A 27400-nucleotide genomic window follows, 5' to 3' on the forward strand; every position below is an offset into this window, starting at 1 on the left:
CATTTACATTTACAGTCTTTTATTTTTATTTCTCTATATCTGTATATATCTTGGTTTGAATATGAGTGCCTCCATTGACATTTAACTGGGAGCTAGTAAACCTGAGTGGGATAATATTTCCATTCTATTAGAGAAACAACAGGGGTCACTTTTATTTTGGTCTGTTGAGCTTCTTGTCCATGCTGTCCTTGGAGTGTAATTCTCACACCCATTGTCAAATCCTCTACTGGTTACGTGTGTGAGTGTGTGAATAAATGGAAATTCATATATGCCATTATGTGTTCTATAAATATGAAGCACGTTTTAAGTACTCGTGCTGTTTTTCGTTCCCCGTCATCATATAAGATGTAATAATTTCATTTAAAAATTGAAAATGCAGGGAAACAGAAAAAGTAGGCAATAAAGAAGCCATTCATTTCTATGCAATGTGCCTCATCAATTACGCCAATTGTTGTGTTTATGCACGCCTCTCTCCAAAAACGTGTTTATTTTATAAGAAGACGAGCGCTGAAAGCTACTCGTGCCTGCAGAATCAACAGCGCCGCCCCTTCAAAATCTGTCCCAGTCTTTCAAATAAACACACCTCGGAAACGGAAAGCCCGCTGACGGACAGGAATGTGGTCCAATGACAGTACAGGATTTGTTTCAGTGACCAATCAGCGTCTACCATGTCAGGCGTTGTGTGTTTTGTTGCCAGTGGAGAGTCTGAGGGAGGAGGCGGTGGTTATGATCAGAGGTTTAACGATGGCCGCTTCTTCGGTGCGTTGGCTGAAGAGACTCTGCCTTGTTGTTTTGATATGTCCCCTCTTTGTCTCAGCCTTTTTGAACTTAGAGGAGCTAAATGAAATGAAATACGGAATTCAAATTCTTTCCGACCCCGTCATCTTGGGGCAGGTGAGTCAAGGCGTTTCGGACGCTAACGGTAACATGTAGCGCTTTGGCTAGGATGAATGCTACTGTTTTTAGCGATAATGTTTTTGTATAGTCGTAATTGTTAACGTATGCTAAGACTGTTGGCTCGTTTGGATTTAAGACATTTTCCTTAGATCATAACGTGAAGATTAACGGAGTAGTTGTGAGTTTACATGCGCAGCTCATTGCAACAGCTGTCACTACATCTTTTACACAGGTAGCTTCTCTGTTTCCGCTGTGTTTTCATCACAAACACTTAACTGTTTGGAAAACACCAAGATATCTTGCTAAAAATCAATGTTCACCGTTTATATTAAAAGCTAAAACAGTTGTCGGGACTGTCTTCTTGTTTTAGACCAATACAGAGGATGTCATGATGGTGTCCAATAAATACAAGCAGCTCTATGAATGTCGACTTCCAGCCCAGGCAGTCCGGTTTCATCAGGATCCAGCTTCGGAATCCGACTCGCAGGGCTACACTGGACCGGACATCCCGGAGCTGCTGAGGCCAATGCACAAAGTCCCTTGTCTTGTGAAGGTTGGTGCTTAAACGTATCTGTGTCTGCCTCTGCTTGTTTGTGTAATCCAGTTGTCAGATGCTCAGCCTGTTAATTAATAAAGCGATTAGAAAGCGTTTGTCCCAAATTACAGCACAGTGATAGTGGTTCACAGTTGAGCTTTTGCAGGAATATAGTTTATTACATGTGCTATTGCACATATTGCTCTTACACTGACTTTACTCAATGTTTGTGATTTTTACAATGTTACTGCTTATACATTTTTTTTATATATACAAAAGTGCCTCAGTGTAATCGGAACTACTTGTTCTGTCATTGGATTTGGTTACTGTTTCTACAAGATAACACTATTTCCTAAAACCCGAATTGTGTTACTGATACTTTTATCTTTAAAACAAAATTATGCAAGGTTGGTCGGCATAATGTTGCTTTTCTTTTATTGGAAACAATACATAGTATCTTGGTATATAACACAGTTTCCTTGGAAAAATCAGAAATTTGGTTGAAGTCTTTTCCAGATCTAGACAAGTATGGAAAAGCAAGAAGTCTTGTGCTGTCAGATTTGTCTTTGTTCTTTTTACCTACATGATAAACAACTGAATTTCCAAAAGTAGGTTGCTCTACTTTGGAAATTCGAGTAGTTTTTGTATTTAAAAAAAAATACACATAATCTCCATAACATAGATTTTCATAAGCTATTTAAGCAGGTCTGGATTTCAGTTGCATAACCGTCTCTGTTTTTCATTCAGATTCTTTCAGTTCCTCACTAAAAATCTACAGATGCAGACACATTTCCAGACTTTCAGAGGTTAATTGGATAGATTTAACTTAGTTAAGAGGTTAAATGATGATTTATTAAAGAAAAGAGTTAACAGACTGTGTTTAATTCACACATCTATTCATCCATCAACTATTAAGCCATCTATCTGTCCACCCAGATTGATGTCTGTTTTTGCACGGCCCATGTCTGCCACAAATTTAAATATGTTTAACATCTAAATCATGGAACAAACATAAAGACAGAAATAATAAAATTTATATAAGTAAAGGATTCTAAAAGGGAAAAAAATGTTAAGAAACCTCTTTTCAAGTGTATGCAAGTTTACATTTTAGTCTTTAGTCATTAAGGTTCGCTATGGGAAAAATGTGGATACAAGCACCTTTTAGAGAAGTAATGAACTAGCAAGTTTAAAGTTGTCAGCTTTTAACAACAACAACAAAAAGGAAGTTCTGGGGCACCAGATCCGCCCTGGATTCCATTCTCCACCTTGGAATTTTTGCTGCTTGTCTTCCTCTCTTCGCTTTATTCCCATTTCTTGTCTGGCAACTAGCAATAGAGACGTCAAAAACAAGCAAGTTTTGCAGTGAAGAAAAACACAGTCGCCAGCTTTACCCCAGTTTTACAAGAAGACCTTCCAAGTTCACACAAAATAGATATTTTTTTTTTCTCTGTGTTCTGATGATAAAAGAAACGCTACATTGAAAACTGCATAATCTACTGTCTTTGTTTGTTGCAGACAAAGGACTGGTGGACATACGAGTTTTGCTACAGTCATCATATTAGACAGTATCACCTTGAAGGTAAAAACAATTCATCTCTTTAATTGACAAGCATAAATGTAAATATATGTATATTTTTGTCTGACCTAAATTTTTTCAGACTTATCTATGAGTTAAACCAGGGGTGTCACCAGTCGGTCCTCAAGTGTTGGTACTCTACCTGTTTTAGATTTCTCTCGGTGGAGGTGACTACCTCCTAAAGCATGCTAATGTTCTGCAGAGGGCTGCTAAAAAGCCACCGTTTGATCCACTTGTGTTGATTCAGAGAGAGAACTAAAACATGGAGGACGCCGGCCTTTGACTCCAGACAATGCTGTAAACCAGGAACTCTCCTCTCATAGCCTGTTCGGTCGGATTCTAATTTGCTGTCATTTCCTTGCAGGATTGTGTTTAAATCATTCAGTTGCTTTTTTTTTTTTCTGAGAACTGTCAAAGAATATGAAAGACATCCTGCTTTAGATGATATATGAATGTTTTGAACAAAGTTCTGAGAGGCCATCAAACAGTTATTCATAATCATTAATAATTAAATTTATTATAGTAAAGTTTCTCTCATTAGTGTGTGAATATTTTGTTCCCGGTGAATGTTTTGTTTTCTTTTTAAACCCACGCTGCCAATAAAACCTGTTTGACAAATGTTTCCTTCTCAGACTCAGAAATCAAAGGGGATGTTCTCTTTCTGGGATACTATGAGTCTGAATTTGATTGGAACAATGAAACAGCAAAGGTGAGACACTTTTTCTTGTATGAATTTCTTGTTGGATCACATCTAAACAAATTTTTCTATTTTTTTTAATTTAATGAAGTAGATGAAAAGAAAATTGTGAATACATTCATTAGTTGTAATTTTTGTTGTGGAAACCCTAAAGGCATCAGAGACACGGCTCAAGACAAATGCATCCCAGAGTTGTAACACGATTAAATAGGAACATAGTACATTTGATACTTTTTCAAGGCACAGAGTGTCTTTTGTTGTTTGTTTTTTTTGTTTGTTTTTTTAATAATCTTGCAACATATCTCTTCATCTTGCAGGCCTCCAAACAGCACAAACTGAAACGATACCACAGCCAGTCCTATGTAAATGGGTCCAAGTGTGACCTAAATGGAAATCCTAGAGAGACTGAAGTCCGGGTGAGACGTCTAAACTTACAAAATGATTGTAATCTGAGTAACCCAAGCTGCTGTGGTCAAAAAGGGCTTAAGTCCTATTTGCAGTTTCTTTTACATCCAGATTTATTTCTATGTAAAACTGTGAGCTCGACTGAATAAACACCTTGTCCAACTTTCGAATGTTTGTAGGCTTCCTTTCCAATGGGCTTAGAAGTTCCTTTTATTCTCCTGTATTGTCACAATATGACTCTAGTATTGATCCCACTATTTCCAGTTTGTATGTGAAGAAGGCTCGAGTGACTACATCGCCCGTGTGGACGAGCCACAGTCGTGCCGCTACGTGTTGACAGTTCACACCAGTCGCACCTGCCAGCATCCGTTTCTGCAGCCGCCGTCCTCCTCCAAGCCGCAGGGCATCGTGTGCCAGCCGGCTCTCAGCGCACAACAGTACATGGATTATGTGAAGGCTCAAGTCTGTGAGTGAACAGAAACACCAGGTTCACAATGCAGGTTCAGATGGGAACATCTTAAAAAATGTTTTTTTTTGCTTTGTATTGGTGCGTTAACAGCAGTACGGTTATGTGAGCTGAAACAATTGATCTAATTTATCCGTTATTTGCAAGTGAAGAACATAACAGGGTGTGTGACGACATTTCTGTTCCTACTCTGGTCCTCTGACTGTTCCCAGCGGACACGAAGCGTAAAGTGGAGCAGATCTCCGAGGAGCTGAAGAATCTTGATGAGATGCTGGCTGGTAATGAAGGTGCAGATGGGACAGTCGAGGTAACGGCAGAGGAGACCACTCCTCCGCCAAACAGCTACCGAGATGCGTCAGATGGTAAAACGCAAACCTCAGGTACTTGGAGTATATTTTTCAGTTACATATATGAAGATTACATATTCAGAATGCAAAGTGTAGTATTTTTCTTATTTAGAAGGATGTCTGTTTTCTGTTTTTAAGCTGGGAATTCTGACGTGTCAGAAGACACACGGTCAGAAGACACACCGTCAGAAGACACACCGTCAGAAGAGACGGATGATGCAGATGCTGAGTTTTGGGAAGGAGTAACAAAACCGGGGAAATTGAAATCCACAGCTTCTCATCAAGACAATGAGGTACTGAACTGTACAGTGACACCAAGATTAAACATTGTGGAAATTCACACGTTTGCCATGATAATTTGCCATGACAATTTATGATGAGTTTGTTGCAAATGCTCCGTGAAAATGGTCAGAAACATTGGGTTTAGGAGATGCTGACTCCCACCTGTAGGTGTTAGTGTTTCTTACCTCTGCTACACTGCTGCCAAAGCATTTATTGATGTCAAGTTATAGTCTGTGACTGATATGGCAAGCAACAAAAAGTCACATTTGCATTTTTGCAACTTTGACACTCCAATTTTCCTTTTCTGTTGTTTATTTCGTCTGTCTCGGTGCACACTCCAAATCTTCAGTCGGAAATCACAGGCAGGCTGTATCAGATGTTGTTTGTACTATAATATATTTTAATCTGACTAAAACACCTAAAATCATTTGATCAACAAACAAAACTTTCTGATTATAGAAACCTTCATGTCCCTCATAAAAGCCTTTTTGCACTTCCATTATTTACCACTAGTGGGTGTAATTTCTCTTTTTCTATTGAATCTTTCATAATCTTCACTAAATGTTTTTCTTTTGAAAGGTGGTGAACGGTGACTATAACTCACTAGCAGACAATGAAGCAGAAGAAGGTACTGTTTAAAGAATGAAGAGTGTAATTCATTACTATTCAGGTCACTGCTTTACAACCATAAACTTTTAAACATTTGCTATTATATGTTTTACTTTGTAACTTACTTCTTAGAACAGTATGTGTCTAAGTACCCTGTGGTCATTGTTTCTGTGATTTTATGTTTCCTTTAAGCAGAACGATTCAACTTTAAAATCATCACAGACCCAGCAGATCTGATGAAATTTGTTCAACACCTGAAGGAGAGCAACAGGAAGGTCAGGACTTTCCCCACATCTCGTTTTATTCCATGTCCTTGTTTTTGTGTGGCGCAAAGAACAAACTTTCTGATATATAAATTCTTTTTTTCTTTTTTTCTTTTTACAGAAAGCAGAAAACCAGGCTGAAAGTAGAGAAGAGAAAACAACAGGCGACAGGCATCCAGGAAAACTCAGGGGGGAGGAGAGAGATGAAGACGAGAACTTGATGGAGGAGTTCGAGGATGAGATGGCCGACCTCTCTGTGCCTTCTGAGAAGATCGAAGAGATAAAAGAAGAAATGCAGAAGGAGTTTGACAACATCATAGATGAGGTTTGAACCCCGAGATAATACATTAAACACAGCAGACAATTAAGACCCAAACTGTTTTTTTTTCCCAAATGCGACATTCATCTGATTTTTTTTTTTTCCACACACAATTCAGATTTTTCCATCCTTCCGAAAAATGGAGTTGTGCGATACGTATCTGATTGTTCTCAAAGTGTCTGCAGTCTGAACAGTCATGTTGCACTTTATGCTATTGAGGAGACACATGCATCATAATTCTTCTTCCTTTGTGTTGTTATGTCATCTTCCATTGCTGAATGACTTTAAATTGAAGAATTGATCACATTTTAAACTTAAAAATACTTTGTTGATCCCAAAGGGAAATTTTTGCATATAATAGCTCCAGTTTCTAAATTAAATTATTTAAATAAATAAATGTTCCCGTAACTCGTATTAATTCACTTGCAGAGTTTACTTTACACTTGCTCTGCGACGTTTACCTTCTTCTTCTGCGCATGCGAGTCATTTTAGCGTCGTAAGACGCTCACCCACAAGTCCTATTGCAGTCGCATCATTCAGTAACAATATGAGGACAAACATTTGACTTAAAACATAAATCGCAATTGAGCATCAAGACCTGCAGTGTGAATGTAGCCTTAGAGATCTAATTTGTGGCCTTTCAGTGAAACTGAATGTAGTCATTGTGCTTGCGTCGCAGGCCCAGCAGGAGCTGGAAACAGAGGGCCTTAAAGGAGAGTTTGATCGTACTCAGGCAACACAGGCTCTGGAGACGACTTTGGATACGTTACTGGATCATCTGGAGGAGAAGGATGTTGACGACGCCCAGCAGCAGAAGGTCCAGCGGACCAGTGACCCGAGCAGAGGCAGCCCCAGCCTGGCTCCTCAGCAGCCAGGTAACCATCACGGGCCTGAAGCCCTGGGCCGCCGCCATCCTGTGCATGTTTGTCGTCATCACAACCATCCATGATCATCTGTAATGCTGTTATATTCTTCATCTCAGAAAACGGAGAACGTGATGCAAAAATAAGAAATGGTCTCAGATCAAACTCTTAGTCGGTTTGTGGTCTTTTGCTGCCATTAATTTAGATGTGGGTGACTTAGTTTTCATCAGTAAAATCAAAACTGAAATGAATGAAAGCAAACCCATTTACCTGAATTCGCCGCGCCACAGAAATGTTACCGCAAAGGTTGTTTGGCGCCTCTGGCCTGTGACGCTGCTGATGGGTTTTGAGGTGAATTGTCTCTTCTGTCCCCTTTTTTTGTCACCTCAGACCAAGCAGCTGACGACCACGTTAAGATCAAAATTACTAAGTATAAGACGGGCAGCAGCCCTGATGATGAGGTCAAAGTTCAGGAGATGGGCGAAGGAGACCCCCAGTGGCAGCACATAAAGGACGTGGTTAAAGAGCAGCTAGAGAAGGCAGGACTAAAGGCTGAAGGTATGAAGGGGCCGTGCGGCTACACACACAGCCTTTTATCTTTTCCATCGCCTGTCTTCAGCTTTTTTGCTATCTGTCTCCTTCTCCAGATACATCTCCTTTACAGCTTTTATGAAAATCTTCCCGAACAGTTTTGTCATGAAAATGGTGACAAATCCTCTCTATGCTTCTTCACAAGGGAAATAGATTGCAGCTGTATGCCAAAGCTTATTTAAAAGATAATTGGAGATGAAGGCTTTGTCATTTCTGTGTCTCCTTTCATCCACTCTTCTGTTCACTCCATTCATTCTTATTAATCCGTCATTCAGCTGCGTTGCTCTTGAACTATCTGGGTGATCGTGTTTTCTCCTTGTGTCCTTGTTAAAGGTAAAATCGAGGTGAAGATTTTGACGCGAAAGAATGCAGACGATACAGGCGATCAGTGGCTGACTGAAGAAGACACCAAGTCCTTCAGGGAGCTGCTCATAAACCTCTTGGTAATTTACCCATAAGTCAATGTGACCTAAATGCAAACACTTTGAAACCGGCTGTGGAGTCTACAGACCGAGTCAATAAATTAGATTATTATTGAAAAAAAACTCCATTTAGTTTCACAGTGAGTGTCTTTGTGCCTCTAATGATCTTTATTTCCTTCTGGGAAATGCACTGATGATGGAGCATATGATTTAACTTTATCTTAGCAGCAGTTACGATAAGATAAATATCATTTATGCAGATTAAAATCACTTGAACAGTTTTGTCTTTGTAGCCAACATTTTACTGATCTTAATCACAACATTCTGCTATTGTGTTTCATTCTGGAAAATCTTAACGTTACAAACCCTTGGTACCGACTGAGGTTTTCTCTCGGCTTAATTTTAATAATTCCTAGAGTGAAAACTGAAACGTAAAGCGAGACAATATTTACCATGAAATTCCAAACCTCCAGGATCCAGATTAGACTCTAATCAAGTGATCTTGACTCCAGTTTTCATATCAGTTTTAATCTAAGTTGAAACAAATGTTTATTTAATGCCCCTTTGGATGGAGAAAGTCTTTCTACTTTTTTATTTTATTTTTTAGGATCAATGAACGGTTAACCGTTATGAGCTGAAATTTCTTCTTGGGCTTTTGCAACAGAAGAGCCTGCGACTGCATAAAAGCTTGTGTTTGTTTTAGCGACTGTCTAAAATTCCTCAAACTTCAATTTGAGTTTGAAACATTAGCAGCTCGTGCAAATTTAAAGTAAATGCTTCTCCCATAATTCAGTCATAAGAGTTAAGTACGAGACCACAGCTGGCCTTTTCAGATGGCATTAGCTCCTGTTCTCTGTTGTTGCAGTTTCTGCTGCTTTGATGGGAGTCTGAATTGAATTATAAAACTTTCTGAAACTCGAATTATAAAACATACAATTGTTAAAGATAAAAGGCATCTGGAATGAAATAATCATTGTCTGTTTTGATACACAGTGAAAATAGCAGCTTTAATAGATTTCAACGCTCTACTTTTCTAACTGAGCAACCCTGAGGAAAAGCAAGGCACAATAATAATCCATTAAAAAATAAAAACAGAGTGAAGGAGGTAATTTATCAGTGACGATTGTTGGGTTGGTGTTTCTGTCCAACCAGCTCAAAGTTTACAGCTCCATGCTCAGGTTTCATGTGTGTCCAAATTTATAGAGGCAGAACTAAGTAACATCCCTGATTTATTTTATTTATTTATTTATTTATATAATTCTTTTTGGAGACTAGGCGACTGTAAGTAGATCCTAATTCCTCTGACAGAGAGATACTGAAGGCTTTTTGTTTATTGAAGTAGTTGGTGGATTCTTTCCAAAGCTTGAAAAGTTTTTTTTTTTTTTATCTACAAGCTGTCTGATTCAGGTTGACCCGGTTTGCACACAAAGACGATTCTGCTTCAGCTTCAAGGTTCTTGTCCGGGCAGGTTGTGCAGAGTTCCTTCCCCTCTTCTCAGTCTGTTATTGCTGACATCACAGTGAGACTTAAAACTTGTAAAAAACGAAAATCTTCTCTTATACTATTACATCACTTTTTAGGCATTACTTGGCCTCACATTCAGTTAATCAGAGAGCTATTTTAGTTTAATAACAATAACACGAAGGAAGTAAATTAAGAAAAAAAAAAAAGCACAACTAATAGAGATGATCTTTTGTGGAGCATTGGGTGCAACATTTGTGTTGAAGTCTGCTCGGGTATGGAGTCAGACCAGGAGCGACGGGATTATGATGAGCTGTGCTGCAGGGACGACTTCTTTCATAAGTTCATAATCATAATGTTCAGCCAATGTTTACATCCAGCTTCTGGCTTTTTCTTCTGTAGAATTATGATGCATTTCTCACGTCAATGACCTAAAAGTAAAATGCGACATGACTGTTCAGGCGTTTGAAAACAAATGGATAATTATCCGATGCAATACTACATAGGGAAGAGGCGCAAATCCTATTTTTTTTTTTTTTTTGGCGGGGGCGGGGGAATCATTGAGACTGCCATGTAAAAGTCGCACATGTGCAAAAAAGAAAGCGAATTTGGTTTGCATTTGCCAGTGTTGGCTGTTGACTCTGGAGGCTGCGTCGCGCCACTCCTCTGTGTTGTGCCAATAAGCCCGTAGATATTTAGAAGCATGCACTTTAAATTAAATTTTAACTTTACAAGTAAAATAACGCTGGATCTGTCTTGATTTGGGTTTTGTTTTACTCCACAGACTGGAGGCACAGAGGAGGTTTATAAAGAGCAAAAGAGACAGCAGGAGCTTGAAAACAACTACAGGTTTGTCTGGGGAGAAAGTCAAGAGGAGACCCAGTCATCCAGCACGTCGGACTCGGACGATGTGGACATTTGAGCTCACAGTGTACATTCACTGCCCCTGCTGCGATGAACTCCTGTGGAGACCAGCAGGTGGAGGGACTATAAATTGTTACCACAGTTTGCTTGAAAAGCCTCTGACCAATTATTGCTGTTGAATCTGATAAATGGTATGTAATTCTGCTGTTTGCACATTCAGAAAAATACTTTAATGTGAACCGAAAAGGCAATAATGTTGGTGTCTGCAATAGACAACATTCAGATGATGCACAAAGTTTGTGTGAGCTGCACTTGTGCGGTTGGATGAAGTTATGCATTTTCCCTCTTTTGATGGGATTCAGGTTATAGAAGGCCGACGGGACCTGATGACATGAGGCGAATGTGTTTCTAGAAACATATTCTAGCTTCGCTGAACATTTACATCGACTTCTGAGGCTGCAATCACTTCTGCGCTGTCTTCAATGCTGCCATTCACTTCACAGTTCCTACTTGCTAATTGATCAGACGTGTGAAATTCTGTACCTTGGACTGCATATTTATCATACTGAAACGTATACGACAACAACAACAACAAGCAACGTTATAACCTGACAAATTTAACAACAAAAGTCACAATTATTCACAGGTGTATCTTTTATTTGTTTTATTGAGTTTTATGTGACATATCAACTCAGTGCAAAATACACATTGTATTCAGAGGTGTTTTAGTAATTAAAATATAAAAAATGTGGCTTGCATTTGTATTTAGTCTCCTGAGTTAATGTAATATTGAACCACAATTTGCTTTAATTTTCGATTCAAGTCACTCCATCAGCTTGAAACATGAAAATAGCTTGAAATCAGAGGGGATGGAGCGGCTCTGTCAGTCTTGCTACAGCGTGTCAATTGTATTTAAGTCTGCACTTTGGCCTGTTGTAAATCTTTAGGATGTGAGAGCTAGGTTATTTTATGGTGGCTCTGGCTGAAGGTTTAGGGTTGTTGCTTTACTGGAAGCTGAACCTCTGGCCCAGCCTCAATGCTTATGCATCCGGCAACCGGTTTTATTTAGTTTTAGGATTTATATTTAGCTCCACCAGACGTCACATTAACTCTGCTCTGTCCCTGCAGAACAAAAACATTTCCACAGAATGACTTTCACGTCACATTAATGTTGTGCTTGTTGTGACGTGGGGTGTCAGTTTTCCATCACATATTGTCTAAAAAAAATTAAGTTGTAGTCTCACCTCAGCAGACCACCCTCTCTCACATGTTCACTGGCCTTTGGTGTACGTTAAACAGAGCTTCCTGTCTTTTCTTCTTTTCTTTTTTTTAAATGCTTTTCTTCTTGCCATTTCCATAAAGGGAAGTCTTGTGGAAATGATGACTGTTGGTTGTCTTGTCAATACTTCCTCCCACCTGAGCTGTGGATGGCTGCAGCTCCTCCAGAATTACCAGATTAATGCTGTGTTTGCCGGACCTGTCTTGGCTGTAGTTGCGCTGCACCTCTTCCATTTTCGGACGACTTGAATGGTGCTCTGCAGTGGGTATTTTGTAACTTATCTCTGCTTTGAATTTCTCCACAACTTAATCTCTGACACGTTGTCTTTCTTAAAGGTTTACAACTTGGTGTTGATTGGTCCCTTAAATCCCAATAAAAAAACTTTCATGTTTGTGGCTGTAAAACATGAAGCCGTTTAACAGATATGAATACATTTGAGCAGCTCTGTGTATGTGCACAAACTCTTGCCCCAAATATGTCTGATTTTTCTGCCAAACACGAATTAAAGGAACTCTAAATGGTTCAACGAACCATTGTCGTGCAACAAAGTTTTCAAAGCACGTGTGTTTCTATTTGTTTGTGACAAAGATAGTTAATTTATATTAATTTAGCAAAAAACAAAAAAAAACATGCCACCATTTTCTGTAAGGTTCATCTTGTGAAATGAATGAATTCAGATGTGGATTTAAAGGGCTGAATTTGTATAGTTTGTGAATAATTCTATTTCTCGGAGCTCTGTTTGTACATAATTGTTGTCAATTATACATTAAATTCTGTTGTGTTTTAACACAAATTAAGTGGAGAATAAACTCCTTGAGTCAATGTGTTTGACACTACAGTCTCTGTGCTTTGTTATATAATGGTGGAATGGTATTTTATGTAAACGGTGGTTTTATACTCATGGTAAGAGCATTCAGGTGATACGGGTGTGTTTCATTACATAGACACTGAATTATCAAGGAACCTAGCTTTGTTAGAACTAAAGAGTTTGCTGAGTGTCAACTTGCATACTTATAAATCGAACAAATTAAATTTAATCTGGCCAAATGGCTTTAGTTGTTTGACACATCATCTTTCACTTACGCTCTATCCTCCAATGGATTCAAAACTGCTACATTTGTTATGGTCCTTCGCAGCACAAATCACCAGATCCGACCTCAAATTAAACCTGAAGTCTATATTGGCACGGAAAGGTCTTATCACCGAATCTCTAAATGTGAACATTGAAGTTAAAGCAAAAGGGGGAAAAACAGGAAGCTAAAACTGTCACATCTGATGTAAATACTCCAAATGTTAGATTGTAAAACCAGACTCTCCCCTAAACCTAATAAAAAACCGTTTGATTTCATACAGAGATCTCCAGTTAAGAACCAGTCAACTTTAGTAGAAATGACAAAAAATTAGGTTGGGCCCCCCTCTGCGCAGCTGCTGTTACAATTTTTGAGTCTATTTGACCCATAAAAATGTCACAATTTTAAAGGGTTACAACTGCCTTGCTTTCTTTGGTTCAATACTGATACTAGCACAATGTTTACAGTTCATGATTTTAACATCCAACAGTCCGCAAACAGTATGCAAGTAGGTTGCTTAAATTTTTTCTATTAGTTTTAGATTTCTCTCCCCACGAGCAACAGTCAAAAGCAACGTGTAAAATATACATAAAGCAATCCAGACTTCTCAAAAAATGCTATGTTGTTGCATTTTATTCAAGCTGCAGTATACAACTGATAGGTTTTTGTGTTAATTACAAATATAAATACTTAGGACTGTAAGAAATTATGTCTGCTGTTTGATTCTGTGTGTGCCTTTAAGTGATGCCAGCAGCAGGAAGCATGCCGAGTTGGGGAGCAGATGGCCTGGAGATAAGAGTTGACACCTAGCAGGAAAGTATACCAGAGACTAAGGGTCAAAGTTTTATGACCTGGAGAACTGAAGTTAATGACCCACAGGGGGTCGGGAGATGACCCAGAGAATCTCGGGAACTGGGAAATGCAGAATGGCACCATTGTTTAAGTAATAACTTGTAACTGACTGTGTTAACAGCTGTGTTTTCTGTTTGCCGCACCTTCTATGCAAACTAAAGAACAGCTTCCAGAGATTGTCATCATGGCTGAAGGATTCATGTTTAACTCTTAATACAAAGAAAACAAAATGTATTTGCTTTTCAATCAAGAAAACATCATTACAGTTTGGAACTCACTTCCTGTTGATTTAAAGTCTGTAACCAGTTTTAGTGTGTTTAAGAAGCAAACAAAACTCATGTTACACAATGTGGTCACTCCAGGTTCAGTTCAACAATTTTCATGCAATCACGTAACCATATGGCGGGTAGAGTGCAACCTGTCCTCACTGGAGGGCCAGTTAACTCCCTGGATGAACAAACATCTTTTTGTTCAAATATGTGAGTTTCCAAAAATCAGGTTTGCTAATGGAACAATTTTGCATAACAAGAACATTGTTAGACCAGGATATCCAGCAGGTGCATCAATTTCTTAAAACTCTGAGCTGGTGATTTTCCATAGAGAAACTTTTTAAGACTCATGGCTTATTCCATCACACTATATCTATCTAAACTAGCTGTTCTTTTCTGTCAACAAATACTGGCGCTTTGCTGGGTGGGGCATTGTCGCTGTTAGCCTGCTGCAGTTGCTGCTGGGACCCCTCTGACTGGTTCTGCAGAAACTCTCTAGCCTACATACTCTAACAGGTTGAACAATACTAATTTTATTATTTCTCTTTAAATTGTTAAGAGAAATAATAAAACAATTTTTACTTCACAGAGGGTCTTAGCGCTGTCAATCAACTTTATTCACTCACTGATAAATGTGCTAATGGTGGAGAAACAATTTATCATTACAGGAAACCATTTATCTGCCATCATTGGGAGCTATGCTAACTAGACTGAGCATTCATAACTAGCTGAAGCATAGCACAGAGCGAGGGGGAGGAAGGATGAGCAGCACCACATGAGATTGTGATCGACAGCACTAAAACTCTCCTCCTGCCACTGATTGGTTGTTTCTAGAGAGAAGGCAGAAGAAATAGATTTTTTTCACAGATTATCTATCATACCATACTGTCACAACACAATGATAGTTTTAACAAATGTGTGAAAAATATATTTATATAAAAGTTACATACTGCAGCTTTAATTTCACTTAGGAGAGGATGGGTCAGGAGGGAAGTGGGCAAGAGCTGCTGCTGACTGACTCATCTGTTAAGTGTGGTAAAAGGTACAAAGGACAAGTTCAATGTAAGAATATGTTGGTAATTTTTTTTTTCCTTAATTCATTAAATGCTAGTGAAATGGACGCACACAGCAGTCTGTGTCTAAACTAACTATTCTGAATGGCTTATAAAATCGCACAGTCTCCTCACCTCTCGGAGAAAAACTGGGTTACAAATTGACACTCTTACCTTTCTTTTCTCTCTCTCTCTCTCTCCCTTTCTCTATTTTTTGAATTTTTTTATTTTATTTATTTATTTTGAAAACCTGATTTTATCATTTTTCTTAGCGGTGTAGTAACTGCCACAGTCTTTCTTGTTTTCTACTGACTGCTGCTGAACACCATCATCGTCAAGGGCTCCAAGCATTTCATGCAGATCCAGGAGGGTTCAGGGCAAATATGGATGTGTGTTTTTTTTTTGGTCTGGGAGTGGGAACATAAAATTTTTACTGCTAAAAACAATCTTCGAAAACAAAATGATTAATTTTGTAATTGACAGGGTCCAATTTTTTATTTTATTTCTATGAACAATAAATAAATAAATAAATAAATAAATAAATAGTGGAGGGCCCCCTGTCGGTCAGGGGCCCTTAGAGTTGTCAGAACTAATTTATTTCAGTAACTCCATCTATAGGTGTTTGCAAGCGTTTATTTCTATGACTTTCCATTTAATGAAAACACTAATACATCTGACCAATCGAAAAAAAAAAAAAAAAAAAAATAATAATAATAATAATAATAATAATAATAATAATAATTCAGAAATTTGGGTTTAAAGTAGAGTAAGTTTCATACCATTATTTTCCGAAACATATTTTTAATCTGACAAGTCTCTTTGAAAAGCATTACAATTTATTGGATATGACTGTAAACTTTCCCCCAAAAGAGGGCGTGAAAGTTGCGTAAGGACGAAGTACCCGGTTGTCCTTGATCCATATGTGTAGCATATTTAACATAAAATAGCAAAGCAATTTATATTTTATATTATAATTAATATTTTATTAATTCAGTTCATTTGAAGACTTCTTTTGAACCCATTTTATATTAGATAAAAGTATCAGGCCAGGGAGGAAAATAAAACTTTAATCATTTATTTTCAACAAGTAATGTATACAAGGGTTAAAGTCCGAACCTGCCCTCTGACTAATATGACCGGAAGTAGCGGTTTTTACTGGACGGAAGACAGTAGTTAGTCACACAAGTTAGACCTTAATCCTCCATCTACGTGGAGCTTGTTTAAACTTCTTGTCTCCAGATTTTGTTAGGGATTTTATTTCAGTGAAAGTGAAACATCAGCCTCCCTTCTTCGTCTGCGGGGTTTCCGTTAGCTGCGCAGCCGCGACACGACTGCTAAATAACTTAACAGCGAAGTTGAAGCTAGCACTGTCGGTTGAATAACGGACTAGCCAGTTAGCTTTCGCCAACGTTTCCAACACAGAGCCGGAGTCAATGGTTAACCGGACACAAGTGTCATTGTTTGTTTTCTCTCACTTGAGAGTTTACTCAGTCAACGGTTCTGGGGTTTGGTCGCCCCTTTCTCTGTGGCGCTGGGTGAGAACTTAGCTCGGTTTTTATTATGGCTAGCTGTTATTGTTCGTAGTGGAAACGTCGCGTCTCTTCCCAGCCTTCGCTTCCCCGAGCAGAAGCGCTATGATCGCTGAGAGGAAATAGCCCGTTGGATATTTCAGCTGCGATGTTTTATATTCCGCCGTTGCTGCTGGTGAGTTAACCACACCTCAAACACGGGGAGTGACACATGTACAGCCACAGATACATCAAAAACTCTTCAACATAGCATTCACTCCAGTTCTCCCCTCCTTTAGGTTGAGCTGCTGCCACAGTGATTAACTGCAGGACACCTGGTCCAGCATGAAGGCCCTGGGCTCCAGATTCTCCTTTTATGCGGGTTTTGTGGTGGGGACCTTCACATTATACGTGTTCCTGCGGCAGGTTTGGTTTGAGAGGCTTGGGCAGGCCGAAGGCTATGGGAAACTTGGTGTCCAGCAGCAACAGTTGGACGAAGACCAGGGGATATGGAAGAAAGAGAGGTCCGCTCTGTTTAACTTGGATCACCCTCATCATACAGGTATGTTCGTTTTCCAGGAGCAATAAAGGAGCGACTTTTATTGTACAGAAGTAAGAATTCAGATAAGTTGAGCTTTAATGAGAGGGTTTAACTTGGAACACACCTTAATAATTGATTAGATAAAATTAAAGGAAGTTAATTTTTTTATACCTAATGTTGCCTACCTAAGCATCTCAGATGTTTAAGTTATTTTATTATTGAGCAGTTATTTCTTCAGTTACTTTGGTATTGGTGTAAAGATCACCTTTTAATATGTTGTAAAAGCTTTACATTACCCTTTAAGCCGGCACTGGGTATAATATGAAGGGCTTCATCAAACGTCAGTGAGTTTTGGATTAATCCACTTCCTGCTTATTCTGAGGTGGAAGAATTTAAAACACAGGCAGCATTTATGTGTGACTGTCTGGAATGTGCTTTTAATGGATAAAGCTAAATGCATACAAGAGCTTGTTTTATCTTATGATCAGGCTGAGAGTATAGCCTTGGATAAAAAAAGTCTATTTAGGTGACAGTGAAAACTCTGAAATTATTCCTGCTTTTAAAATATGGTCAAACATTGATTCTGAAAATTATTATATTTAGTTAATTTCATTTTAGAACAGCTGTATTTAATAGTTTTTAGGTGCTTATTATAGGGAAAAAATTACCCTTTTCTACCACTCTGCTTTATGTAGACTAGAGGAACAAGTCTAGCAAGATTTTATAAAGAGGACTAAACAATCAAAACTGTTTGATAGAAGATTTCAGTGTTGTTGTTTTTTTAACTTTTAAAACACTTACTATATTTTCATGTTAATTAGCCCATGCTTACCTCAATTTCCCTAACATTTCATCACAAACTGTTACAGCAAAAAACCAGGATGTTAATTCACATGTGACTACTGAAACTCTACACCTGACAGTTGGTGTCAGGTTTAGAGAACAGGCTGGATGTATAAAAGAGGCTTTGTAAGTCTGAAATGTGACACTAAAACTAACCTTGCTCTTTGTGAAGTTGCAGCAGTGTGTGTATGTATGTGTGTGTGACTGATATGCCATTGTATTGCTAAATCTTAGAGTTCTACTTTAGACTGCAGACTGGTTTGCAAGTAATGTGCCTTGAATTTTTGCCAAGTCAGGTATGGTTAGAAACATTCCTAATCCGTAGAGATTTATGGTTTCTCTTAAAGACTTGTAGGATTTTTATAGAAATCTCTTATTACTGTAGCTACAAATTTGGGGTTTTTGTAGGAGTTAGATGCTACAGATTATCTGTTGCTTGAAGTGACAACAAGACCTGCAGGCTTTCAGTTGAACTCTGTTGACGCTTCAAAGCAGGAAGAGTTTTTAATAACGTAAAGACATTGTCTCAGCTAACAGCTAATGGGACTTTCGGTAATGCATCTTTTCATTACAGTACATTAAAAAAAGAGAGGAGCATTGTTTGTACAGTAACATGACTAAAATGTTGCATTTTTGCCATTGTGCGCGATGTACATCAAGCAGTTTTCTTTTTCAACCGACATTTTGATATAATTGAGTAGAGAAAAGCAGGTTTATTTGGAGGGCAGCATTCCATTTAGATATAAGCTTGATAACATACCTACTTATCAAAGTCAAAATGACTGCCATTAAATAAGCTAGGCTACCAGAAGTTTTTTCTTTCAAACGTTTATGAAAGGCATGGACGTATTAAACTACTATAGTGACATGTTGTCATTTGTCAAATAAACTGAATAAATAGCTGTCTGAAACAATTGTGGAAAAGGTTGTATTTGATTTAATGACGGATTTGGGTGGTGAGAACATAATGAACACACCTGATCCCAATAACACAATAGACCACAGCAATAATTTTGTGAATATGTGTGCTGTGGATGCTTTGATTATTGTAGACCACTTCAGATTTAATATCTTCTCACAACTTCTTCATTGGACTGAGATGTGGACTCTATGATGGCCATGCCAAGACATTGACTTTGTTGTCTTTAAGACACTTTGTAACCACTAAGGCTCTATGTTTAGGGTTATTGTCCATTTGGAAGCCCAGAGTCTGCCTTGGCTGATATCTTTAGATGTTGCTTCAATATTTCTACATAAGTGACTGTCATCACCAAAGTATGAACTAGTCTACTTGGGGTTGTTTTGAGTTATTTACAGATTCTAAAAGTTTATACTTTAAGCTTTCCAATGATGTCAGGCACATGGAAATCAAAAAAGAAGTTACGAAGATTTGACAATTTGAATGTTGGCATATCACAATGCATTTTATTTGAGACAACAGCTTTCAGAGTTTCTCCACAAACCAGTTTAGCAATGTGGCACTGTTAACAAGGCTTTAGATTTCCATTATTGTGCATTAATCTCACCCCCAACAGTGACTGTCAACATGTAGGCATCGCCTGAGAACTTTAGACTAAAGTTCTGATGAGTCAGCTTTTGTCTTTGGCTTAACAGACAGGTTTTTTAGTTCTGTCCGTTTTTACAACAAGGCTGTGACCTTCTGTCTTGTGACCCTTTCTCACTGAGCTGTACTTGGTGCTAGAGTGGCTAACACGAGAAACAGTTTAGTCCAAAGCCTTTTCTGCTAAAATAAATCCTTTAGTGTATGTCAAATACAGTACACATTGCATATTGATCTGTTTAGCTAATGTAAGACTGTGTAGAAGTTGTATCAGTACTGCTCTAAGTACAGTAATGCTGTACTTAGCCAACGGAAGCGTGTGTTTGTGAGACGGGCACGCACGTGACCACGTAGAATGGGCATCAGCCAATGAAAAGCGGCCCCTCTGGTAAGGTCCATGAGTTAGGAGTAATTTCACATGCCAGTCCCTGTGTGCCCAACGCGTCAACCCAGCAACATCATGGCATGGTTGGTCTCCAGTGCATGTCTTGATGAAATCCAGAACTCTGTTGATTTTATTCACAAGTGGAAATAGACATTACACATAAAAGAACATTAATGTGTTTTTGTCTCCTTTCCAGGTGAGGATAGCCACATGGCTGACGAATTGTACAACAAGGTGCGAATCCTTTGCTGGGTGATGACTGGTCCCAAAAACTTGGAGACAAAGGCTCGGCATGTCAAGTACACATGGAGCCGCCATTGCAACGTAGTCGTTTTCATGAGCTCTGTGGATGACCCCGACTTCCCCACGGTGGGACTTGGCACTAAGGAGGGGCGCGATCAGCTGTACTGGAAAACGATCAGGGCCTTCCATTACGCCTATGAGCATTACGCCAGCGAGGCAGACTGGTTCCTCAAGGCAGATGACGACACCTACGTGATAGTGGACAATCTGCGATGGATCCTTGCCAACCACACGGCGGACGAGCCGATTTACTTTGGCCGAAGATTCAAGCCCTACACCAAGCAGGGGTACATGAGCGGCGGCGCGGGATACGTACTGAGCAGAGAAGCCCTGCGGAGATTCGTAGAAGGTTTTAAAAACAAAGTGTGCACTCACACTACGTCTGTAGAGGATCTGGCGATGGGGCAGTGTATGGAGAAGGTTGGGGTGCTGGCAGGAGACTCCCGAGACACTGCGCAGAGGGAGACGTTCCACCCCTTCGTCCCAGAGCAACACCTCACTGCCAAGTTCCCCAAGAGCTTCTGGTATTGGAGCTACTGTTACTACCCCATCTCAGAGGCAAGTGCTGTTAAATCCCAGGATTGATCTAAGGTGTTATAAAACATGGTTATGGGATAAAGGGATAAAGAGCGGTAGTAAAGTGGGAGTATCTACATTAGATTGTGGTTTTCACAATCCTGTCTTGAAGAACCACATACAGTTATAATCACAACCACAAAGCAAAAGTGCTGGGTGTTTTCCAGATTTTGTGTACTTTACTCATTTGTCTTTTTGCCGTGGTAACTTTGGAACAGTTTTCCTGTCAGAAATTGCCATGGCAATGTGTCTGCTTCTCCAGACCGAGGCGGCGTGTATAGGCAGATATTGTAGGGAGAATACAGGCTGTGGAAAATTACATCATACAGCCTCAATTGTAATGTAAGAGTGTTTGTACACACTGCGCCATATTTTATCAAGTTACAATCACAAACTTTCATGAGTTTTATTGGAATTTTATGTGATAACCCAACACAGAAGCTTAATGTTGTGAAGAAGAATAAAATCTTTCTTTATTTTATCACTAACAAAAAGTATAGTTTGCATTCATCCACCTCTCCTGAGTACTTTGTAGAATCATCTTTTTGTTGTAAATTTCAACATTTTCCCACTTTGTAGTTCCAAACACATTTCTGCCAATTATTCTTTTAAAAACCAGCTCAAGCGTCTTCATAAATAAAGATACAACTAAACGATTTCCTACTTACTGTATGGAGAGAAAATCAGGTATTTTGAGACTATTTTCTCTCCATAACTTCGTTTATTGTCGTGCTGCTGAAAGGTGAACGTCTCTCCCAGTTGTCTGTGTTTTTCAGTTTGAACGTGTTCGACTAGTTTTGCTGTGTATTTAGCTCTATCAAACTTCACATCAGCATCTTTGTTATAAACTTGTCTTCCAACTAAATCACAATAGTCTGTGGCATGTAGACCCAAAACGTCATTGTTGATCCACATCTTTGCTGTGTCTTCTATAGCCCGACCCTGTCCTATTAGTGCTATGGCCCTGGTCGTTCAGCATTGAGCTGGATATGTCACGTAAATAGCATTCTTGCCAAGGCTACCCAGGCTTTTTAAAAGACCAGTAATCGGCGATCGGTCAGAAAACTGCAATTGGTGCCACCCTACTTTCCAGTCATGTACAACTTGTGTTGGTCTATCGCACATGACAAGAACGTGGAAAGTTTGAGGGGTTCTGACTCTCTAACATGGTGGATAACTTGCATACTTTCTCTTTTTTTGTTGTAGGGTCCAAACTGCTGTTCAGATGTGTCGGTGTCTTTTCATTATGTAGACGCCACCAACATGTACATGTTGGAGTACTACGCCTATCACCTGCGTGCCTTTGGCTACAGATACCGCTACCAGCCGCCGACCCCAAAGGCTTACAGACCTGAACTTCCAAATCCCTGGGATTCTGGCGAAAGGCTAAAAGAGCGGGAGTCTGGGGTGAAGGAGTCTGGGGCTGGAGATGATTCAGCGCAGGAAGTAGGTCCTGCACCTGTGGCTGCTAAAGACCCAGCTGAAGCGCCGGTTTGATAATAACACGGATTTTAAGAAGGAGAAAATGGGTGTTGTTCATGTTACCCAAGCATTCTGATAATCTGGGATTGTAGTTCTTCACAAGCAGGAAATTGGCTCCACTTTGGTCCTACGTTTCTTCCACATGCAAGTGCATTCCCTGAGGATCCTGGAGCTCAGCGACCGCTTTTAATGTCAGATGTGACTGCAAGACTGTTCCTCGGCCTGAGACTTTTACCCTTTTATGTTTTTTAAGTGGTTTTACAACGATATTCTTGGACACCTGAGTTTGTCTATATTGATTTTTGAGAGGGTGATCCTGTTCCAACATTTTAAAAAAAAATTTCATTTAAGCATTGTGTTTTATGTTTTAAGTCTGCAGTCACAACAAGAAAACTGTCCTTTGGTTCTCCTTCACAACCGCAGAAGTTGTCTGACTTCATTCCACATGGAGAACCGTAAATCTGCAAGGGAGGACCTGGGTGTGCCAAGAATGACCTGGTTTCATGTTCTGAGCCGTAAAACTTTCTCATCAGTTCAAAATAACCAGAGTCACGTTTGTTTGTTTTTTTCTTGTTTTTTTATTTTTGGGGTGGGGGGTGTTTGCATGAACTACCTCTCAAACTGTTGGCTGTTTTTCAGAGCCTTCTTCAGCTGGACACAAAGCGAAATGTTCCATCATGTGGGACTCTTTATCAACGTCGTCACATTTTATTTGTTATGCTTCGTGAAGAAAATCTTGTCAGTCCAGAACAGGCAGGGCTGGTTAGCCAAGGTATAGTGAAGTTTAAAACCTGCTAAAGCTCTCCATTTTCCTACAGTTTGTTTCTGAGGAGATGCCCAAGCTAGTCTGGTCTGAAATATTTATTTATAATGTTTTTATGTTCAAGCTTACCCAGATGGCCATAACATAACATAACATGGCTTTCATAGACTATTCATTTGCTTGTTTTTTTTTTTTTTTTAATTTATGTATAAAAGCTTCCTAATGAAGGTTCAGAAACTTTAAAAATTGCCTTTTTTTTGCCAACAATTTTAAAAAAGAAAAACACCAAATCCTTACATTATGGACCAAGAGAGTTTTTGGCAGTAATACACATAATAAAACATTTGCTGCACCCAAATCAGTTTTTTATGTAGTTTGTTAAACTTAGTGAATTATATCAAACTTTTTCAAAGAATTTAAGACAAGTCCTGTTTTTACATCTGAGAATAATCCAACCGAGCCTAAAAGAATCTGAAAACTAGATGTCTAATCCGTAGCGTTGAATAACGGGCTACTTTATTTACTTAATTTTAGTAGGACATCCCTGCGCTAAAGTGATGCTATGTCTCAATCAGATTCAAGTCAAAACTTTGAATAAAACGAATCTTAAATTTATATATTTTAAATTTATTGAGCCATTCAAATATTTGCTGGCGCTTTAGGTCACGTTCTGATGGCCGGACATGTTGCATCAGAAAGTCACGGTTCCATCATTTACAGTGTCCTGGCCAACTTTAGTTAAATGATTTAGTTTGATTATTGATTCAATTATCTTCTCACATTGAGACAGTCGGCTATTAAAACTTATTTGATGATTTGAAATATGTTAGGAAACACAAAAAGTACCAACGACTTTTTCACAGCACTGCAAAGGGAACATAAACACAGATTTAGACACAACTTGATGATGAATTGTTTTACTTTGTTCCATAACATCTAATCTACAGTATTACTAATCTTGTGTAAATGAGCCAGTATACATGCATTAGACATGTTTACTATAATATTCCAGATCTATATAATCCAACCAAAGATTCCTGCATTGGAGAAAAGATTCCCCAGTGAAGGAAGACAAATATGGATTTGTCTTCCTTGTTGGTAGTTTTTTTTCACTTAATTCAATTCATCCAGCAGTTTCACTCAAACAGCCGCGTTTCCTGGCGCAGCTGGAAAAACTACATGGTTGAGGAAGTAGTTGATTGAATAGTTTCTTGTTCTCTTTGAAATGATACCTTATCTGTTATAAGCAAACAGTTGCAGAATATTTGTCTGCGCTTTCTGAAACTGCCACTATTGACACACACGTACACTTGGTAAGTTCCTGAATCCTTCTCCCCAAGCTGACGCATAAAGGATGTGCCTTGCGAACTGAGAATGTATGAGCCACGAGCTGCACACGCGACTTTGCACTGTGACGTTAAAATGGGGGGGAAAAGGAGGATGAAGGATAATTTTATTCAAGCCTTTCATTGTATGTTTACTTCTTTTTTTAGACACTGTTTTGCTTCTGTATGCTTTAGTTTAACTGGAGAAAACATTTTTTTTTTTTTTTTTTTTAGATATGACACAATATGTAAAAGTACTTCCAGCAGTTTCTACTTCCAGTGGCTGATTAACTGAACATTTTATGTTTGTGAAAACTTGATGACCAAGAAGTGACACACAAAAAAAAATACTGCACTTTTGATTTTGATTTCAACAACTTTAAATTTGTTTTACATGGAATCCTTTCAGACTCAGTGTTGCAACTGATTATTTGTGTGTGAACAGCGTTTTTCCCTTTTTATCCGCTGTTTTTTTAACAGGAGATGGTTGTAAGATTTCACACGTCTCTGTCAGTCGAATTGGGATGTTTTACGTTAAAGCCTCTTTTAAAGAAGTTGTTTGTTTAACCCTCCTCTTATGTTTCGGGTCAAATTGACCCGTTTTAAAGTTTAAACATTTTTTTTTTAAATAGTTGAAAGTATTTTATTTAATTTTTTTTGCATGAAACTTTTTCTATTTGCACTCGACACATAAGTTGAAAATTAATTCATTTTACACATTTGCACCAACCCCTGGATCTACTTTTTGCATGGCTACTGTTTGGCAGTCAAGTTAAAGTGCAAAAAAATATTTAAAAAATGTCCAATTCTATATGTTTCCTTGCAGCTATGAACCACATTTCACCACACACACACACACACGCATACATGCATGTGCATATGCATATGCACGCCCAGGAACCCACTTTCTCACTATTCTCTTTACTTCACTAGGAAACTGTGAGAAAGCAGGTGTTCATACAAGTTTTGACAGGAATCTTTTCTGTTACCGTAGACAAACTCCACCCACACTGAGTGGACACGAACTTTTTTGCTGCACCCTAGAAACAAACATAACAGGAGGGTTAATACCTGCTGCGTTGAATTTTTTCTTAATGGGAAGAGTGAGACACCAGTTCCTTGACAATCTTGTCAATAGTGGGGTTTTTCTCTAAGGGAAAAATGTACAGTGCTGTATTGACACTTGACATGTATTTACGTTAGTTGCTGGAATTTAAGTGTGCAGATTTGTGAGAGCACAGAAAAATGTGATTTTTTTTTTTTTCTGTGGAAGGTACTTTAATCACTATAAATAAATATTTTACTGTACTGTTTCGTGATACATTTTTGCAACAGATGTCACAGTTGCGATGTCAATGGCTTAACCAGTGTGTTCATCCCTCTGTGGCTGCTAACAATGGATGTCTTTGTTGAATAGGAGAGCCTTGATAAATTGCAGGTTTTATGGCAGCTGGTCACACACGGATGTTTGACATCTGCGTTACAGAGAGCGTCGTCCTCTGTGGAAAAGCAAATATGGTTCAATGGTCAAACACATCACATTTATTTCTCTTTAGGGCAGATTGAAGTCCGTTTCTCACCTCTGCTTTACACAGTTGGAGAATTGAAACCCCGTCTTCTGCAGAAATGTTTGCACTGATCCACAACCTGCTCCTGCTGCACACAAAGATTAAATCACCAGTTAACAAATTAGGCTAAACATTATCCTGTATCACAAAATGTAGAGTTACTGACAAATGTGCAGTACTCTTTGAACCTTTAACACCCATTACGAAGATTATGTGTAATGAAGTGCCTTGACAATTATTATAAGGAATCAATTTGTTTTTGATTACATATTAAAACCCAGCTGTTCTGTGAAGGCCTCAGACATTTGAAGCCCAAAGAATGTAGCAGAAAACTTAGGAATAGTTATTGAGAAGTTTACAGCAGGTTACATCTGCACAACATATGAAATCTCAATTGTCTTTGCTTGAATGCAGTGTTGGGTAGGTTACTAAGTGTCACACTCTGAATATTGTTTATGTATAAAGTCTATTTTTGGGATTATAGCTGCTAAAGCTGCAGTATATAACTTTTATAAAATATATTTTTTTACATATTTGTTAAAACTGCCACCATGTTTTCCGTCACCTCCCTGAATTATCTGAAGAAATGCACCACTCCCAGTCAAAAACCACCAATCGGAGTCAGGAGGAGGGTCTTAGTGCTGTCAATCATCCTCAGTTGAAAAATTTGCAAAGTAAAATTTGTAAAAATATCTATTGTGTTGCATTCTTTAAAATGCAGTTAGGTTTTGTGGTTGAGATGTGAAAATGTTTTGAGCAGGATAAACAACGGTATAGGAATGTATGTTTTAGAAATAACTCAACCGCAAGGGAGATCTGACAAGAATCAACATGACAAGCTGACAGTTCAAGAGTTGTTTGCCTCCCCAATAGTTTAATGAAAAACCTAAAAAAAAAAAAAAAAAGTCTGGAGTCTGTGTACTAGTTTTACACAATCTTACAAATATAAAATGTATAATAACTCTAGTTGAGGTTCAAAACTCATTTCTAAATTCTTATCTAAAATCTGAAATAACGAAAACTGCTGTTTTTATTTGTCCTTTACATGCTTGCCAATAAATCTGATATCACAAGTTCAAAATTTGAATTCAAATCCCAAACTTCTTGATTTAATCATGCAAAAAAAAGTTTTCATTACAAACGTTTTGGCTGATAAAGAATTAAAAACATATGTGTCTTTATCAATATCAGCAAAGCAAAACATTTACTATCATGTTCATTTAGAAAACTGTAGGTTTGTTGAGCAGACCAAAACAAGAGAGTTGGTTATTAAACTGCCCTGAATAAACGACTTTAGACGTTGCAGAGTCACTCACCTGTTTTTTGTTTTAGCAGGTCAGCAAGGATGTGATCGGCATAATCTGTGCAAGATAGAAAATTTTATTTACTTGTTAAACCCCAACTTAAACACTGCCTTACAAGAAAA

At 38.5% G+C, this 27400-nt stretch overlaps 2 protein-coding genes across 6 annotated transcripts; both read left to right on the plus strand.

Annotated features, from left to right (window-relative positions):
• Positions 1-691: 691 nt before the first annotated feature.
• os9 (OS9 endoplasmic reticulum lectin) lies at positions 692-12698 on the plus strand. 5 transcript variants are annotated; one of them, XM_044123430.1, is made up of 16 exons: positions 692-894; positions 1268-1450; positions 2948-3011; positions 3641-3717; positions 4023-4121; positions 4375-4576; positions 4789-4956; positions 5062-5076; positions 5107-5216; positions 5785-5833; positions 6007-6089; positions 6199-6402; positions 7076-7271; positions 7650-7817; positions 8184-8293; positions 10518-12698. In XM_044123430.1, exons 1-16 carry the CDS (start codon positions 727-729, stop codon positions 10653-10655), a joined length of 2034 nt encoding a protein of 677 aa, XP_043979365.1. In that variant the 5' UTR covers positions 692-726; the 3' UTR covers positions 10656-12698. The 5 variants fall into 5 exon arrangements, with proteins under 5 accessions (XP_043979365.1, XP_043979363.1, XP_043979364.1 ...); XM_044123428.1 differs by having other exon boundaries at positions 5062-5216; XM_044123429.1 differs by having other exon boundaries at positions 5062-5216; positions 6010-6089.
• A 3563-nt stretch (positions 12699-16261) lies between these two features.
• c1galt1b (core 1 synthase, glycoprotein-N-acetylgalactosamine 3-beta-galactosyltransferase, 1b) lies at positions 16262-25727 on the plus strand. Its single transcript, XM_044123433.1, has 4 exons — positions 16262-16823; positions 16927-17189; positions 20154-20818; positions 22043-25727. Exons 2-4 carry the CDS (start codon positions 16973-16975, stop codon positions 22331-22333), a joined length of 1173 nt encoding a protein of 390 aa, XP_043979368.1. The 5' UTR covers positions 16262-16823; positions 16927-16972; the 3' UTR covers positions 22334-25727.
• The last annotated feature ends 1673 nt before the right edge of the window (positions 25728-27400 follow it).

The sequence above is a fragment of the Gambusia affinis genome, linkage group LG07 (assembly GCF_019740435.1).
Source record: "Gambusia affinis linkage group LG07, SWU_Gaff_1.0, whole genome shotgun sequence".
In the NCBI taxonomy this organism is placed as follows: domain Eukaryota; kingdom Metazoa; phylum Chordata; class Actinopteri; order Cyprinodontiformes; family Poeciliidae; genus Gambusia; species Gambusia affinis.